General features: G+C 38.7%; 2 protein-coding genes across 10 annotated transcripts in view; both read right to left on the bottom strand.

The window, feature by feature from the left end:
- The window catches only part of LOC109407097 (neuronal acetylcholine receptor subunit alpha-7), a 349,591-nt gene extending 331,407 nt beyond the window's left edge, over positions 1-18,184 (bottom strand). Inside the window, exons 1-2 of one of the 9 annotated variants that reach the window (XM_062851756.1) lie at positions 17,825-18,184; positions 16,963-17,187 (exon numbers count right to left, since the gene is read on the bottom strand). In XM_062851756.1, coding sequence (XP_062707740.1) covers positions 16,963-17,023 — 61 coding nt within the window. In that variant the 5' untranslated portion in view covers positions 17,024-17,187; positions 17,825-18,184. The other 8 variants (XM_062851750.1, XM_062851749.1, XM_062851752.1 and 5 more) reach the window with 8 other exon arrangements.
- LOC115268837 (uncharacterized) lies at positions 184-4,593 on the bottom strand. The gene is made up of 3 exons (XM_062851747.1): positions 4,253-4,593; positions 4,113-4,183; positions 184-4,053 (listed from the first exon to the last, which is right to left on the bottom strand). Exon 3 carries the CDS (start codon positions 2,638-2,640, stop codon positions 466-468), a length of 2,175 nt encoding a protein of 724 aa, XP_062707731.1. The 5' UTR covers positions 2,641-4,053; positions 4,113-4,183; positions 4,253-4,593; the 3' UTR covers positions 184-465.
- Positions 18,185-18,779: the final 595 nt, after the last annotated feature.

Genomic DNA, 18,779 nt, shown 5'->3' on the forward strand with positions numbered 1-18,779 from the left:
GACAAAGATTTGTGCTGGTGATTGGGTTTTCCGATTCCTCCAAAGACGGCTGAGCGACTAATTCAAAATTAAAGGCCGTTAAGAAATCGATTCCTAGAATCAGAGTCTTGCAGATTTCCGGGACCACAAGCGTAGGAATTACTTTCGTGACCTCTTGATATCTGTATGGGATGTTGACGTATCCCAAACAGGTGTATGGAGTCCGATCCGCTGTAAAAATCTTTAAATGACATTTCTGAACCTTTAATCCAAGGCGTTTGAGGAGATTCGTCGAGCTTATAATTGACACGCTGGCTCCGGTGTCTGCGAGCCCTTCGACTTGTGTGTCGAGGATCGAAACAATTAGGTGGGGACAACGTCGAAAACTGGTCTTTATCAGGAAGGTTTGATTGAATCTGGAAAACGGGGAATGGGGAACCTTTTTGTCCGATTGGGCAGGAGTTCGGTTCCCAAAAATCTCCTCCTTTAATCGTTTTTTGGCTTGGACTCGAACGCAGTCCGCAGATCATGCTGCTGTGGGCATCTGAACGCAGTAGTATCCGGATGACCACACATGTGACAGAAGATACCTTTCTTTTGATCGCATTCTCTCCACAGATGTCCGGATTTTCTGCAATTCCAGCAAAGAGATTGGGTTCGGTCATTGGTTGCCCGAATATTCGACGTTGATGGGTCCTTGGGATTCCTACGCGCCTGAAGCGCAGCTACCTCCAGTTCATCGGTCAGGTCCTCGGCGTCCGCGGCTTCCTTCTCATCCACGAAGATCTCATTGACCAACGGTGTTTTAGTTGGACCACGAGGATGATACAAGTTTCCCTCCAACGCGTCAAATCTGTAGCACAGTTGTGCCAAGTGTTCCAATGACGAAATTTCCTCTAATGCTAGTCGCCGTTTGTAGGACATCTTCATGTTCTCTACCACAATGTCGAATTTCTCCTCGTCGGAAATCCTTTTGTTCATCCGCTGAGACAGATTTTCAATGTCCGTGAGGAACGCACTGAACAGCTCGTTAGGACGTTGTTTTCGATTTCGCAGATCCTCCCGAATGAATCGATCCCTATTCGGGTTGTCATACCTCATGCGCAAGTAATACAACAAGGTATCCCAGGAATTGAACTTAGGCTCGTAGGCAGAATACCAGACATAAGCGTCTTCTTTGAAGAGGAGGTGTGCATGGGTTCTCAACTCTTCCTTGGAAATTTGATACGAACGACTCAAAAGTTCAATTTGTCGCAAGAAGTCAATCACAGGAGTCGGATTTGCGTCCCCCGCAAACTTGGGCCATTTCTCCATAATGTTGCAAGTTTGATGCGGCAGCCTACCCCGTCTCATCTGGTATTGGGTTCCTTCCTCATTTGTCGGTTGAACATTTGGTGAAGCATTCAATGGATAATTCGTACGAAAACGCGGTTCTGGGAGTTGATCTCGAACCGTTGGTCCGACGGGAGATCGAGGATATCCAGGGTTTACAAAGCTGGGCCACGAATTTCGTAGAACCTCCCTGAATGCTGGAGGGGTCTCGTGATTTATTGGACTTCCCCTACTTTCAGGTTGTAGGCCTGATCTATCCGCATTCCGCATCTGCAGAGGCGCTGGCAACCTGGGCGGTTCCTGAGAGACAACATGAACTCCATCCGGAGTACGAGACACATCAGGAACTCCGGGATTATGTAGGCCGATACTTCCGATTTCTTGAGCCAAGTGGTTAACGACCATATCTGGAACAACGGGACGATTCGGTTGGCCAGTCAAGAGTTGGCGGACGTAAGTCTGCACATAGTTTTGAATTTCCGACACATGTACATAGTTATGCGACGTATCACTCTCATTTACAGGTGGTTGACGACCGGTTTGTGCGATTCCTTCCGTTTGCCCCCAGACGTACTGCGTGGATACTCCAGTTTCACTGATGGATGTACGACAACCTCCATTCCGATATGCGGGAACATTGGTTTGAACCGCACCTAACATTCGGTGACCTTGCGTTGAAGACGACGGCTGAGAGTCGAACGCAGGACGAGGCATTGTTGGCCTTCCATTTGTCATCGTGGTTCCCGATGAAACGATCGGCTGCACGGTGGAATTCAGTAGCGGTACAGCGTCGTCTCGAGGTAGCAGAAATGATCCATTAAGCGATTGTGTTTGCCGTTCGCGGAGGCCAGTGTTACTTCTCGTGCCTTCTGGTCCCCGATAACCGGGTGTCAAAAATGGATTGGTACCCCGTGTCATCTCCGCTCCTGGTTCGGAAAATCCCATCAAATCCGCCGGCAAATCATCGGAGTCATTTCCAGCCGCTCTCTCCAACCTGGTACTGGACGGAACTCCCCGGAAAGGAAGCGGGAATCCTTCGGCCGAAAGCTGGAGTCTTGCAGCGTGGTCCATTTCGGCCTGCAAGTTATTCGGGACTGGAAGACGACTATCTAACGACAATCCGTGGACTTCGGGTCCGTGAGCGGAAGCTCCCATCAGCATTTGGTCTGCCCAGACTATACGCGGTGTGCGAGCGGGATTCAAACCACCAACTGCTCCCTTCAAAGAATCAACGAAGTCGGAACCTGGTGGAGTAACCAGCGTTCTTTGCGAATTCGCCGTACGGTTCAAATTCCCACTATCATCTAGGCTGTAGTTCTCCGAGGCCATTGTAATTATAAATTCACAATCACGTTCACTTCAATCACTTCAAATAGCACTTCAATTTAAACTAGGGTAAAGAATATGACAGTAACACACGAAATATAGTAGAAAAAAAAACAAGGAAAAAAGAAGAAATTTTACGATTCGAATATTATGTTCAAAAATTCAAATTCAAAGAAAAAAAAATAACCGAAACTAAACTAAACGAATTCACCGATTTCCGAAACTGTAATCCTAACTTACTACTAGATTTGCTCAACGAATTCTAAATAAAAACTAATCCTAGGTTAAATTCCGATTTGATTCAAATTCAATTCAACAACTTTACTGCAAAAATTCAAACTAATTCAATTATGTACAAAAACGCCAAGGCTCCGCAATCAGGGCCCCACGTTGGGCGCCAAAATGTAACGCTCCGTTCTGTTTCCAAGTAACAGCTTAAGCGCCACCTTCAACGAAGGACCGTTACTCCGTTAATTAGCCCGGAAAGAGACTGCCTTCTCAGGGCAGGTCAACTGAAGTTCGCAGAACTAAGGTCGCAATTTCGTCCCAAACGTCGTACGGCAAATCAAATAAACTCAGCAGATAGAATTTCAAACAAATGATCTAAAATAATTACCGAAAATCAAATCTCAATGATCCGCCAAAGAGGAATTACTTTGCTAAAATTAAACTAACACAATCAAATAATCAATTTAAAATTTATTAGCGTGACGCGAGAAAAAAGTGGAGTACAAACTAAATTCGAAGTAATTTATTATTCTAAATCAATAGTCGAACGCGGTGTCAATTCAACTAAATCGTTCGAGTTCAAATAGTTTGTATTTCGGGAGCTGAGCTCCAAACTCAAAGCAAATTAGTTCAAATTCAAATAAACCTAATTGCCTATGGTGACGTCACGCTTTCTAGCTTTTTGGAATTCCAATTGGAAACTAACTCTAGAGTGAGCAAAAGGATCAGATCTGACCTTGATGTGCGCAAACGAGGAATCCAACGTCGGACGTCGCTCGCAGTCGGTAGTCCCCACGTGATTCCACCCAATCCGCCTTCTTCTATTGCACCGTCGCGTAGTCGGTTCTCAGCTCGATCAGTGGCTTCGTCTCGACGCCTCACAAACGGGTCATGCGCGCAGGCGTTTCATTCGGGGTATAGGCGTCCCCTAGTTACGTGGAGTGATCGGCCGTGGATGTAGCTTGGCCGACGCCTTGCGGCTTATTGGCTTGCGATGACACCCGATTGCACCAAGGAGAGGGCACTCAAATCGACGAGACGAGCGAGGCGATTCTTTGAGCCGCCGACAGCAAATGTTCGCACGGTGGATGTCCGCACTGCACGGGCTAGTAGTGGTTCGTCGAATCCACAACGGACTACTCGAGTCGGCTCCAGACTAACCGCCCACGTTGTTAGGGCACGCTAATCCTAATCAACGCGGATATAATTTCACTTATTTGCTCACTAGTTAAACGTATTAGGCTTACCTGAATTCAATTGGCAGTTAATTCACTAGTATTCAATTTCTTTTCAAACTATAATTCACTCGAAAATTTAGCTGTTAAATTTCAAATAAAATCAATTAATTTTCACAGTAATTAAAAACACTAATAGCGCGCGAACTTACTTCGAGTTTAGCTATAAGCTATCACGGAATAATTATTTGTTCACTATCAAAAACTTTTTATAACTTGGGATCAAGTTCAACTTGTCTCAACAAAGCACTCCACTAAAGTGACGAGACGATCGCGGTCTTGATTGTGTCGAGCCTAAAAATTGCTGCGCAATTTCCCACTATTGGTGGATTAGAGAGAGTTTAACTTCAATAGTCTTTTGTATTTAGCTAGTAAATTTCCACTGCTGGACCTATTTGACTCTCTACGACGCAATTTCTGGGATACGACGCAATAGATTTGAATGTGAAATTTTTCATATCGTTTTCGAGGCCAACTATTAGGTGGCGCATAGAGTGGTTGTTGTCTTGGCTGAACTTGTAAAACTGACAGCATGTTAGATTTCGGAGAACTGCCAGCATAGCGAACGGATGGAAACATGAACACAAATTGATGACGTAATAATTATTAGAGTGAATTCACAATATGGTTACAAACTTTCTGCTATAAAGAAACCCTAGAAAAATTAGGGTGGAACTCTTAGGACAATTCCTGTGGAAGTCCCTAACTTCTTCTTCTTCTCTTCTTTATGGCTCGACATCCCCACTAGGACTTGGCCTGCCTTGCTTCAACTTAGTGTTCTTTGCGTACTTCCACAGTTATTAATTGAAGGGCTTTCTTTACCTGCCATTGCATGAATTTGTATATTGTGAGGCAAGTACAATGATACACCATGCCCAGGGAGTCGAGAAAATTTTCCCGACCTGAATGGGAATCGAACCCGCCGTCTCCGGATTGGCGATCCATAGCCTTAACCACTAGGCTAACTGGAGACCCAGTCCCTAACATTTTTGCTGTATAAGAGCTTAAAGAGCATTCGTTCAAAGGCGTTTGTTTTATAAGCTGCTATGCAGCTACTTTTGTTAGTATGGTTAGTAGTGTAACGCCTGTTAATTTTTTTTACAGAATTTTCCGGTAAAGCTCCTTGATGATTTTCGATAGAAAATCTTAGAGGGATTCCCGATGAAAATCCCAAAAAAATCGAATAAAAGTCTTTGAAGAATTCCATGTAGAGCATCCATAGAAACTATAAACCAGAAACATTGGGCATTTAGTGGCACTCCTAGAGGATTTCTCGGTGAAACTCCTCTGGGTGGACCTACTATAAATTCTAGAGGAATATCCGGTGTAACTATTGTCAATTCAAGAGAAATTTCAGGAGGAGCTAGAGGAATTCACGAAGCATCTGTGCTGCAAAGCTCCTGCAGTTATTCACAGCAAAACTCTTGGAAGCTAATGGATCTCTCAGAAAAAAATCCGGTTAAACTTCTTAACAAATTTACGGTGAAAATCTAAGAAAAATTAGAGTGGAACTCTAGATTTTCACACAAGAAAATGCGTCACGGAGGGGTGGGGAGGGTACGAAAATTAAGATTAATGTATTACGTAATAAATTGATGCTGTCTAGATGCATTTCCAAAGGAACTCCTAATAGACTTTCCGCTGAATTTTCTGCGGAAATTTTAAAGCACTATATAGTGAAACAGGAATGTACGGTGGAACTTCTAAAGCAATTACTTGTAGAAATTTTGAGTGGAGTTCCTAGAGGATTTTCAAAAGGTATTTTGAAAAGAAATTTCCACAAGTATTCTCAGCGGTACTCCTGTTAGGCAAGTATCTCCTGTGAATTAAACTTTCAAAGGAATTCCTGACAGAATTTCTCTAATAATTAAAAGTTTATATCCTAGTTAAAATTTGCGGTGGAACACATAGAGAAGTACCCGTATAAACGATAACCATAAGATTTGCTTAACCACCCATTCGGGATACAGTTCGAACAGTATGCGATATTGTTGAACCGTCTACATTACGGTCCGTGTATTGTGTTGGTTTATCAGGGTATTTTGAGGAATTCTTGGGGAAATTCTCTTTGGAACTTTTAGAACGATTTCTGAAGAGATTTTCGGTGGAATTTCGAGAAAAATTCCCAGAAGAATTCCCGATAAAACTCTTGCCAGATTTCCCGATGGAACTTCAAGAAATAATCGATGCAACTCCTAGAGAAATTCTCTTTGGAACTCCTTGACGAATCCCTAGTGGATTTCCTAGAGGGATTCTTGCTGTATCTCCTAGAAGAATTTCTGGTCGAAATCTTAGAGGAGTTCCAGTGAATATACTTAAAGAATTCACGGTGTATTTGCTGGACGGATTCAAGGTGGATCAACTACTACTAATTCTGGATATTAGCGGAGGGGGTCCCACAAGTATTCACAGAGGATCTTCGAGTGAAACTTCCTCTGTAGCTGGAAGTACTTCCGTTGAAACTTTGAGCAGAATTGCCAGTGAAACTCTGACAGGAGCTTCTAGAGGAATTCCCAGTGGATCTACCAAAGACATAATTGGTGGAAGTAGAAAAAAAATAGTGGAAGTCCTAGAGAAAGTCTATTTGGAACTCCTAAGAGAATTCGTAACGGAACTCCTAGAGGCATTTCGGAAACAGTTCTTAGTTCAAAAAAATACTAATGGCGAGAGAATTTCAGGGCAACCTCTAGACGTAATGGAGAAAACCCTTAGATATATTTTCAATTTTTCGAGATATCCTCGATTGAGTAAAAAAATAGCACACATGTTTGCCAAAGTTCCTCAAATTACGAAAAGTTACAAAACTAAGTTTAGTAACCTTGTACTACAAAACAACTTCGATACTAAGCTTCAGTTTGAATACACATTTGCTTGTTATCGAAATAGTTTTCGATGAGTACTAAGCAATTTTGTTGATGAAATGCGTAAAATGCTGAGCACCATTGATCTAGAGGAATTCCTGCAGGAGCCCCTGAGGGCACTTCTAGACGAATAATCGGTGGAGCCTCGTGAGAAATTTTTGTTTTATCTCCGTGAAGGAAATGCTGCCGGAATGCTAAGTGAAACTCCTATAGCAATAATCGTGGGAGCTCCCGAAGGATTTTTTTTCACCGGAAATGAAAAAGGCCGCTGAAATAGAGCAATTTTCAACAATCCTTCCTCCAACAGGTATAAAACCTCCTCATTTCTTCATCTTTGTATTTTATAATTTGCAATAAAAATTTTTGAGTTCATTTCCAATGAGAGTGCACTCATTGATAGTTAGATTACTGCATCTACAATAATTGTTGTTGTGAGTGTACTAGCAAAAAATTACAAAACTATACATTTATTAGTAAAGAAACGTGATCATATTTGCAACACCAAAAGTAATTCCTAGTGGAAGTCCTGGTAAAATTCTAGGTGGAACTGCCTCATGAATTTCGGGTATTTTCATTTTGGAATCTCCAGTTTTTATGGAATCTCTCGAATATTATCATACACCCGGAACTGATTACACTAGTTTACAGCATTTTTGAACTTGGTAAGCTGATGATCATTTTTGGTGTAGAATCATGCTCTGAATTCGAAAACGCGAATGAAAAAAATTACAGTAGAGCGGAAATTTTTTCGACTTTCCATTCAAGGTTGATGATTTAAAATCAATTTTTGTTCTATTTTTATGCAAAGTCGCTCATTTCAAACATCTTATTCTCCGTAATCAATGTTCCGATTGAGCTGAAATTTTTAATGTAACTCGCCTACATATGATATGTCAAATAAACGTCGAGAAAGAATTTTTAAGTTGGTTTTTTCTTATTGAAAAAAATACATTTCTTCAAAAAAATTTGGGAATTTTGCTAAAACTTAAGAAGATTGTCCCTAAAACTCGCCAATATCTTAAATTTCATCAATCTGACGCAAAACCTGTATTCAGATGATCGAATGGTATTGTATTCAGCTTTCAATTTATGGAAAAAGATTTAAAATTGGTTGAAGAAAACGCAATATTTTTAATATTTGAGTAAATTACATATTTTGAAAAGTTGCAAAACTCGATATTGAGCTAAAACTTAAAAACTGTTCTACTTAAAATTTTTTGAAGGTCGGTTTCGAAATCACCACTAAATTGTGCTTCAAAAATTTTGGTCGTTGACAGAAGTTCACGACTTTCGTTTTATTTTGTAAACTTGTGTTATGTTATGCTATGTTGTCGTTATTCTGCAGAATGACGTAAGTGACTATGAAAATTTTGGCTCCTTTTTAGTTATTCACCTAACAATCTATCGGTCATTATTTTACTTTTCTTTCGTAGATGCAACCGAATACGTGATAATCTTAGCACCATCGTACAAATTAGGTTCCCGTATCCCGTATCACACACAATGTCTTGGTTTTCTTTGCATGCACGTAAGCTCTAACTCACATCCTCACATCATAGTCAGTGTCAGTCTAAATTCAACCACCTACAGCACATTTTAGAAGATGATCCCGAGAATATCGTATATTCTAACATGTGCGGCTAGACCAGTCCAGTGTGTTTGCAGGTGATACGGGAACCCTATTTGTACGATGGTGCAAACATTATCAAGAATCGGTAGATAATGACAAAATCTTGCATCATAATCTGGCATAAATATTATAGTTTTATTATTTTACGAGACATAGGTATACAAGAAAGCCAAAATTTTGAATAGCGCTCACGACTGTATGGTGAGCTTCCGAATGCCTACGTTTGTTGCAGAAAATTGAAGTAACACAATTGGGGTTTTTCCAGAGGTCACTCCAGTGGCCTAAAAAGATCGAGATCATCATTTGTTCATTTCTATACCAGAACATTACAGTTACGATAAAAAATAAAAGTTGAGCCGTCAAAAGCCAACATTTATTGTAATAATCTGAAAGTAATACAATATGGATTTCTCCGGTGGCCACTCCGGTGACCACGTGGAACCAATATGACTATTCATTTGGGGCCCCTAACCATAGCTGGCCCCGAAGGCATTCAGTATGACCATGCTGAGGGTGACGGGCTCGATTTACGGTTGGCCTAGGAACTTTTCGTAAGGGAAATTACTCTTACTCTCATGCGCATATAGTATCTTCGTGCCTGCCACAAGATATACATATGCAAACTAATGATTGGCAGAGAAAACTTTCAGTACCGTAAAATGGGGTGTTAAGGGACGAAAAAAAAATTCAAGCTTAATTTTTCCAGCCTTTTCTTGCACAAAACGGTCATCATAATGTAGGTTAATCATTGTCTTGACGCCAGCTACCAATTAAGATTGAAGTTTTGAAAGGTTTTGCGAAGAAATTGGCGTTTTTTCGTGAAAATGTGAAATTTTTGTGCAAAATTGTAAATGGGGTGTTAAGGGATTTGAAAAAAGTTTATTTTTAGTACAATGAAAAATTAACAATTTAATCGAAAATATAATCTTTAACGTTCTTAAACGTTTTCAAAACTATCAATCAGAGTCTGAAGCTGAAAATGGTTCGCTGTTTTCTGATTCAACGATCGGATCTCTGCGACAAAGTCGCCTGGCATTTCGGCGAAGGGTGACCACCAGCTGTGTAGGTGGTTTCATTTTTGGGCGACCGCGTTCTCCATGGTTGTTGGTTGTGTCAACGTCCTTGATTGGTCATTTTTGTGCTGACAGCCGTTTCCTTTGCTTTTTAGGACAAACTTGTCGTTTATGTTGAGTGTCCGCATTCGAAGGTCCAGGCTGAGGAGAAGGTTCGCGCGTAGAGTTCAATTCCGCCACTCCTTCACTTTGAGAGACCCCTTGTGATGCTGGTTTCTTTTTCGGACAACCTCGTTGTTCACGTTGAGTGCTCGAGGCTACCAGATTGGGTGGTTCAAGTTGAGCAGGAGGCTCTTGAGTGTAGCATAGCAGATCTTCTCTAGACACGCTTTTGCCTGGAGGAACGTTCAATTTCTTTTTACGTTGGCTTGCGTTATGCGAGGAATAACGAGCATTTCTTAGATAGTCAATAAGAACATCGTTAATAGAGTTCTCAATGACAGTTGTGTTGTAAGATCCTCTCGGCAGTCTGCTGTAAACGTTGTGTGGATTAAACGGATATATGCCACATTTTCGGAATCCACTGCGGATGTTAGATTTTATTCGACTTTCGTCTATTTTTTTGAGCATTTTATTAAGCAGGGTTGGAAACCTGCATTTTGGGATGGATGGTTTGTTTTGACCTTCACCATGTTTCCACTCCTCAAGAATATTTCGCCAACTTTTCTTAAATGAGGAGAAAACGGCGACATCAAGTGGTTGTAACATGTGTGAAGAATTTGATGGCAAGAAAATAAAATTAATGTCATAAATCTCGCAAATTTCTACCGCTTTTATGGAAATGTGCGCTGCCAAGTTATCACCAATGATGATTTTTTTCCCTGTTGAGAAGAATTAAAATAATTTAACTAACAAAGATACACTCCCGTTCAAAAGTTTGGGGTCACCCCCTCAAAAACATGTGATTTTTTTAGGCCCATATCTCCGCCAATTTGCGTCCGATTTCAAAACCCTAGGTTTCATTCAAAAGATAATAAGTCAAAGAAACTTTGAACATGATTTAAAAAAAACTTTTTCAAAAAATTTTGTATGTAAACTTAACCCAAAGTTGCCAAATTTTCTAAAAAATGAATATAAACTTACGGAACCGTCGCTGGAAGTTGGGTCAACCAAATTTTAAGATGAGAGCGGTAATATGACCCATTTTCTTTTAGCTTTCAACTGCTTTTTACAGAACTTAGCTAAAAAATCTAGAAAAAAAGTTATTAAGTAAATTAATCCTTGATGTCATCGACCAAAAGTTTGGGGTCACCCCTCAATATGATGTATCGGCCAAAAGTTTGGGGTCACTTTCGTAAAACATGGAAAAGTGATTTGGTGATATCTTCGTCATCTATAGTTCAATTTTAATTATTTTTGGCTCATTTCAAAGATAATTAACTAAATTTACGTTTGATGTCTTCAACTTAACGTATTTAACGATTTTTATATATAAAAATGTTATGTAAAGTTAGCACATTTTACCACGCTTCAAAAAATGAGGCAACTTCACGTTAAGTTTTGGTATGTAAATTTCAACAAATATGTGTGGTTCAATGTCTATGCAGTAAGTATCATTCATTTTGTTTCAAATAAGCCAAGAAGAATTAAAATTGAATGAAAGATGACAAAGTTATCAACAAATCACTTTTCCATGTTTTACGATAGTGACCCCAAACTTTTGGCCGATACAGCATTTTGAGGGGTGACCCCAAACTTTTGGTCGATGACATCAAGGATTAATTTACTTAATAACTTTTTTTCTAGATTTTTTAGCTAAGTTCTGTAAAAAGCAGTTGAAAGCTAATAGAAAATGGGTCATATTACCGCTCTCATCTTAAAATTTGGTCGACCCAATTTCCAGCGACACTGCCGTAAGTTTATATTCATTTTTTAGAAAATTTGGCAACTTTGGGTTAAGTTTACATACTAAATTTTTTGAAAAAGTTTCTTTTAAATCATGTTTAAAGTTTCTTTGACATATTATCTTTTGAATGAAACCTAGGGTTTTGAAATCGGACGCAAATTGGCGGAGATATGGGCCTAAAAAAATGACATGTTTTTGAGGGGGTGACCCCAAACTTTTGAACGGGAGTGTATGTTTCACTCTAAAATAATTTGAATGTAACCTGTCAGTCGACGCAGTTTTGGGACAACAATAGTTTCCAGCCAATCGTTGAATGAAACGCTATCGAACCAGCCGCTTTTAGAACGATTGTAGCGAGCACCCTTTGGACCACCTTCAACCCAAGTGCTATACAAATGCGAAGCTTTGTAAACAATGTAAGGTGGTAGTAAGTCGCCAGAAGCACTTACAGCAAACATGACTGAAGTGGAAGTTTTCGTCGAATTCATTACACGTTCAGTATATTTGGAAGTTCTTCGGCAAATAACTTTCTTCAAGCCGGGATCGTCCGTAAAATTCGTTTCATCATAATTGAAAATGTTTTCCGGCGGAACATTGGCCAATTCATTGCTTAGGTTATCAAAAAACGATCGCAAACACTCATAGTCGACAGCAGCTCTTGACCGTTTAATGTTATTGGCGATTCGGTGTGACAATTCCTTATGTCGGCTCACAAAACCACGAACATAATCTATGCCTGGTATGTTGTTGGTAAACTTTGGAATGACTATATTGTTAATTTTCAAATAGTCAGCGATGATTTTTTGAATTTCTTTGATTTCAAATGGGTATCCCCAATCGGCACATGTGATAAATCGTTTTGCCAAAAGCTGTTCCAACTCTGAAGAAATTGCCGATATCGGTCCGGTATGGTCGCCAGTGTTTGGTCTTAGTATTCTCCGGTTCAAAACAGACTTGTTGATGCTGTACATTCTACCAGCCTCAACTTGAGTCATTCATTTCCGGACGGCTTCAAGCGCACGCTGAAGTTGCTTCGGATCCACTTTGTTGCGGTGTTTTACACCGGACCTTTTTTTCCACACCCGAGGCATCTAAAAAAAATGTGCTGATAATATTCATCTGGTAACAAAATATTGATATAATATATACCTGGTCAACATCAAACAGGGTATCTCCAGCAAAGCAAACCAATCTACAATCACAACAGAATACGTCTGATTTGTTTTTCACCACTGAAAAAGATTTACCTACGAGAACTTCGAACAAAGCGCTGCGATGGTACTGTGATACAAAATTCCAAACAGCCAAAATATTAGTGTAAGTGCTTGAATAGCATGCTGAATGCAGCTGATGTGGATTTTTAATGTGTTGATCGGATGGATACCTCATTACGTTTATCAGTGTGCTTACCATTTTGACGTCAAGCTTCATTAAAAGAAGCAGCTGTTTTTTTTTTCAATCAAATAAAAAAAATCTTAACACCCCATATGAATTTGATAACTGACTTTTTTTACTAAAGTAGATCGTATTCGAAAACAAACACATGCAAACGAAAACTTTTACCCTTGATTTGATGAGAATTAGTTTTGGAACTTTTTAAAATATGCTACATATTTTTTCTGACATTATTTCTTTGCTTTCCAATTGAATGTTTCGAGGACACAAAAATTTAAGAAAAGCAATGTGATTTGTTTTTGATGTTCTGTGTCAAAACGGAGCGGTATTTCCTTTCAAGATTTTTCACACAGTTGTCTTACAGTTCAAATAATAGTTTAAACGTGATGAAAAACAATAATTATTCTTCTGATTAATTTAATGATTTCTCAAAGATGAATGTGAAGTACAATCCCTTAACACCCCATGGGTTCTTAACACCCCATTTTACGGTATATACTAGTAGAAGTGCACTTAAACCTTTATGCTGAGAAGCAGGATTTTTTCCAGTAGGGATGTTATGCCAAGAAGAAGAAGAAGAAGAAGAATATGACTATCAATCTCTTTGTTTATCACAAGAACAACAGGTATGAAAATCCACGAAGGTTGCACCATGTGGCACCGGGTTTTGGAGCGAAAACAATACGAAGTTCATTGTCGTTACCCAATTGACCACCTTCCGCAGTCCCTGTAACCCGTTCCGCATTGACCAGACCTGCCCAGAACCCTTCAAAAATGGCCTTAAACAATATGTGCCTCATTTCAGTGAAGCGTGCAGAGAAGTAATGCAATAGAATGCATAAAGGTAATACATTTGTGGATTTTCAAGCACATAGCAATGATGAAAACTAAAATTTCGGATGTTCCGGATTCCCGGAACCGGTTGTCAATAATTAGTCAATATTAATGTCTATAATCAAAGTCCACGTGAATACCTTTCCAACGACCCTTGGACGGTCCTGATTACTTGTTTGGTTGCAAAGTTATAGCTTGCCAAAGTTAGGGTCTCAAAAGCGGCATTTTTCAGTTGAAGCAGGTTCCCGGTAGCCACAGTGGCCGAATCCGGATTTCTCCGGTGGTTTTGAAAACTAGACTTGTGCCCCTTTCATTTGAGCCAAAGAGATCCAAAATCGGTCAAGCCACTGATTTTTGCGAGCTGTCCAAAGTTTGGGGTCAAAAATGACCCCAGGGTCTTATTTGTAACTTTTTTTATGGGAGTGCCCCTAGGGGTCATTCAATGCTTTTGATTTTTGGGAAAGGTTTATTTCCGCGAAAAAATAATTTTCAGAAAATTTCAGATTGCTAGGATTCGTTAAACAAAATGTACAGAGAATTGAAATTTGAAAAAGGTCAAAAAAGACCCCAAGACCTTACTAAGGTTATTAAAAAAGTTGAAGCTGGGAGGACGCATGTTCAGATTTTTGGTAGATTTTTTGAATGGTCGAACGTTTGAAGTTAAAGTCGGTCACGCAGAATCAAATACTCGCAGCACATCGCGGGGAATTCCTCAAGGCTCTGTTATTTCCGTTTCACTGTTCCTGATAAGTATGAACCCAATTTTCAAGGTTGTACCCAAAAATGTTTGGATGTACGTGTATGCGGATGATATTCTGTTGATAGCTTATGGAACATACATAAAATGTTTACGTGCAAGAATGCAAAAGGCAGCAGATTGTGTCTTGAAATGGCTGTTGTCGGTCGGATTTCAAATATCTGTGCCTAAATGCCAACTTTTACATGCGTGCCACAGCCGTCGTCATCGTGGAGCAGTTCAAAATTTAAAACTCCAAAATACTGTTGTCCCAGTTGTTAAACATATGAAAGTCCTCGGACTTATCATAGATAGTAAATTGAACTTTCAAAACCATGCAAAATCTAGAAGAGAATTGACATTAGGAATCATCAATCTTCTTAAAATGATATCTGAAAGGAAACGTGGGACTCGAGAGATGCTAGTCAAACTTGTGCATGCCCTGGTGGTACCCCGCCTGCTATACGGGTTCTCTATAGCCGGAAGAAGTGAAGGAAAGGTTTTAAATACCAATTCTTAGCCCCATTTACAATAAAGCAATGAGAATCGCATTTGGCGCTTTTCCAACAAGTCCAACTAAAGCAATAATGTGTGAAGCAGGTCAACTACCGTTTGATTCACTTGCTAATTTGAGGGAAGCCAAAATCGCTATACGTTTGCTAGAAATGGAGAGAACTTCTTCCGATTTGCCCATTATTCGCTGAACGAAGTATTGGTTTTCCTTGATTGCAGACATAGATTTTCCGAAAATTACCCGTATTTGGATGATGGGACCACCACATTGGAATCAAAAAACTTTGAATGTAGATTGGTCACTTCAACGCAATGTTAGAGCTGGAGATAGTTCTAGAAAAGTAATGCTGTTTTATAAAAAAACTAATCAGTGAAAAATATACTGATTATTCCAAGTTTTTTACTGATGGATCAAAGGGCAGAGGACGTACAGGATATGGTGTTTATTCGGAAAACTTGGAACTTTGTGGTAGAGTAAATGACGAATGTTCGGTTTATTCTGCTGAGATAATGGCTGTTTGCACAGCAATTCGAAACATTGAAAGTAAGGAAAAGGCAGTCATATTCTCGGATAGTGCTAGTACTTTTAAAGCTCTTGAGACAGGATCATCCAGGAAACCCATGGATTCAAGCCTGCGAATATGCTTGCCAAGGAAAAAATATTAGTTTTGTTTGGGTTCCAGGACATGCTGGAATCTATGGAAACGAAGCGGCAGATTCATTGGCCAACAAGGGTAGATCTTCTGATTTAGTGTACAACAAATTAACGAGACATGATGCAAACAAATTTGTCGAAAAGAAAACATGGGAAGCTTGGCAGTTGGAGTGGACGTCGTCGAATCCAGGCACGCAATTGAACAAGATTAAAAATAATGTAAAAAAATGGACGGACAGAGCAAAACAATACGAACAGAGGATAATAACTAGAATTAGGATAGGACATAGTCGTCTAACACATAGCTATTTGTTGTCACCATATCAGGACGCTCCCCGATGTATAAAATGTTCTGACATTCTAACTATAGAGCACATATTATTAGAATGTCACACTCTGAAAAAAATCCGAAAAAAGTATCAAATATCAGGCAATCTTGAAAGTATCTTGAAAAATAATTGTAAACAAGAAGAAAACACTATAAAATTTGTGAAAAAACTAGATGTAGCAAAACTTTTGTAGATATTATTCAATAAAGACAGACGCGAATGACCGATAGTGGTTAAAGCGTCTATAATAAAAAAAAAAGATATCGGCTAGTTTTAGGGACGATCTCCCTAAATTTTATCAAAATATTCAAAAATATTTGAAGAAATATATTTTTCAATAAGTAAAAAACAATTTAAAAATTCTTTCCCAACGTTTATTTAACATATCATATGTAGGTGATTTACAGTAAAAAAATCAGCTCAATCGGAGCATTGATTACGGAAAATGAGATGTGTAAAGTGAACGACTTTGCTTAAAAATAAAACAAAAATCGATTTCAAATCATCAACCTTGTTTTGGAAGTTGAAAAAACTTCCGCTCTACTGTATTTTTTTTTTACAGCAAAAACAGATTGTTTTCCTTTTGCTCACGTTTTTGACAGTTGGTGTACTGAGCCTTAGTAAAATCGATTACCGAAGCAACCGAAATCGTTCTGCTGTTCTATTTTCGTCAAAAAAGTACCGAACAGACAATTCAGGATTAAGTGTGTACCGAGTTCAAAAATGCTGTAAACTAGTGTAATATGGAATCGTTGCAATACTCCGTTTTGCATCACCCAAAATAAGCAGGGAAAATGGGGTAAACATCAATTAAGGGGTTCATAAGTTATTTTTTCCTTAAAGATCTGAATCACATTTTAGGGTGTTCATCAGTTATAAGGAGGAAAAAAAGAGGAACAAAAATCAAAAGAAACAAACATTGAAAATGATGACATAAAACAATAACATATATGCGGTTTTTTAATACTTGATAAATTGTTTTAAACTTACCTCTAATGCATATCACGAGAAGACATAGTACGATCAAATATAAATCCATAACAAAATACATGTTTTAGGTTGAAGGCGCGCTAGCGGCCACATTAAACACTTATCAACTCATTCAGATATAAACGATGGCTATGTACAACGTTTATTTGGCATTTCATGAGATTAGTACGCCATGTTTCTCATAGTATTCATGAGAAGTTAACAACATCTTTGGTACACACTTTACTGCAATAAAAACACACACTAATCGATGGACAACTTTGTCTCTGCTTCTTCATCAACTTTTTATTGTCAAATAACCATTACCTTGAACTTATCGATTTTCAAATAAAATGCAAAACTTGCAAAAAATGTCTATACAGATTTTGTTTCCCTATTATTTATAGTCAGGACAAGCAGATATTTAAACATAAGAGCCATGTTTTCAAATGAAAATATGTCTTTGCTCTTGATCAATGTCATAAAAAGAATGTATTAACCAAGACTAGCCTGAAACTCTCCGTAGTTCCAAGCTGCTAACGAGTATCATAATAAAATCTGATTATTGAAATGAAATAAAACCAATGAAGATATTTGGTACCATTCCTCGACATTTTGAACAAATAATCCAGATGAAAAATGCTGAAAAATTACGATTTCATTCATGTTTCAACTCACAGATGGAAGGCACCATCAATATAAAATGAAGAAAATCGATTTCTGCAGGTATTTAAGCGCTATGCCCAGCATTTCACTGAAAATCGATAAACTTCTACTGTTGCTTTGTTGAACAAATCGCTAAACTTCTTGAAACTGATTATTGATTCGAAAAAAAGTTTTAAAGAAACATAACTACACTTTTCACTACAGGCTTGATATATACTTTCTGTTTAATTGAGCAGCGCTTTAATATATTCTAATAATCACTAATTTCCGAATGTATCTTCATTTTTCCATCTATGACACAGGGTCAGGAATTCAAGTAAATTTTATTTTGTTACGAGGCATATTCGAGTTTGAACCGTAACTTTCTGGGTCACACTAACTACACGCACATAACTACTTGGATAAAACTTCTTCGATCTTAGTGAGATTTTTTTCGAAAAGATACAAGAAAATAAAATTGAACTATAATTCCACTGCTCTGACCCTATGACAGTTTTCTTGTTACACAGCCTCCATGAACATCACAAATTGGCCAAAGCGCATGTGCGCAGCATCCACACTTCGATGTTCGGTTCGTTCTTCTATTAGCGCTACATCTTCTAGAAACGTGATAAGATTCAACAATAGTAAAATAGATGAGCACTTGAAGCGGGCATGTGAAGTTTGAACGACACTGTTGTTATTTTTTATTCATAATAAATACAGTGATTTCGCTTACAGCTCATCGATGGAGGGAATTTCGTTAAATTTGAGACCTTTTAAACGACGAATAAGATTAACAATTAGTAAGTTCATTGCTTTTTTAAAGTTTTAACGCAAATGTATATGTTGGCATTCATTATCTATTTTAATTCTGGTTTTTTGATTCCGTAATGGACCATCATTATAGTCAGTGTTGCAAAAATTCATCTCATTCATTTGAGCACTAACCATCAAATCTTTTCAGTCCCTGTCCTTCTATTCATGTTCAAAACGATTTCATTCAATCAGAGCACCTATCAAATGGGAAGCGAATCCTTGTCAATTGAATAAATTGTCACTCGAATAAGTAGCTGGGCACGAAACACGAAATACCCTCCAAAATTCCGCCACACTGAAAAAATATCGAATGTCGGGTCAATTTTTATCGAATGTTGGGCCCCTGGTCGACCAACATCGAACAACTATTGGGT

Source organism: Aedes albopictus, chromosome 2 (assembly GCF_035046485.1).
Source record: "Aedes albopictus strain Foshan chromosome 2, AalbF5, whole genome shotgun sequence".
Lineage (NCBI taxonomy): Eukaryota > Metazoa > Arthropoda > Insecta > Diptera > Culicidae > Aedes > Aedes albopictus.

Bases quoted from the DNA above. Each gene is read 5' to 3' on its own strand.
- LOC115268837 (XM_062851747.1), bottom strand. From the start codon at position 2,640: ATGGCCTCGGAGAACTACAGCCTAGATGATAGTGGGAATTTGAACCGT.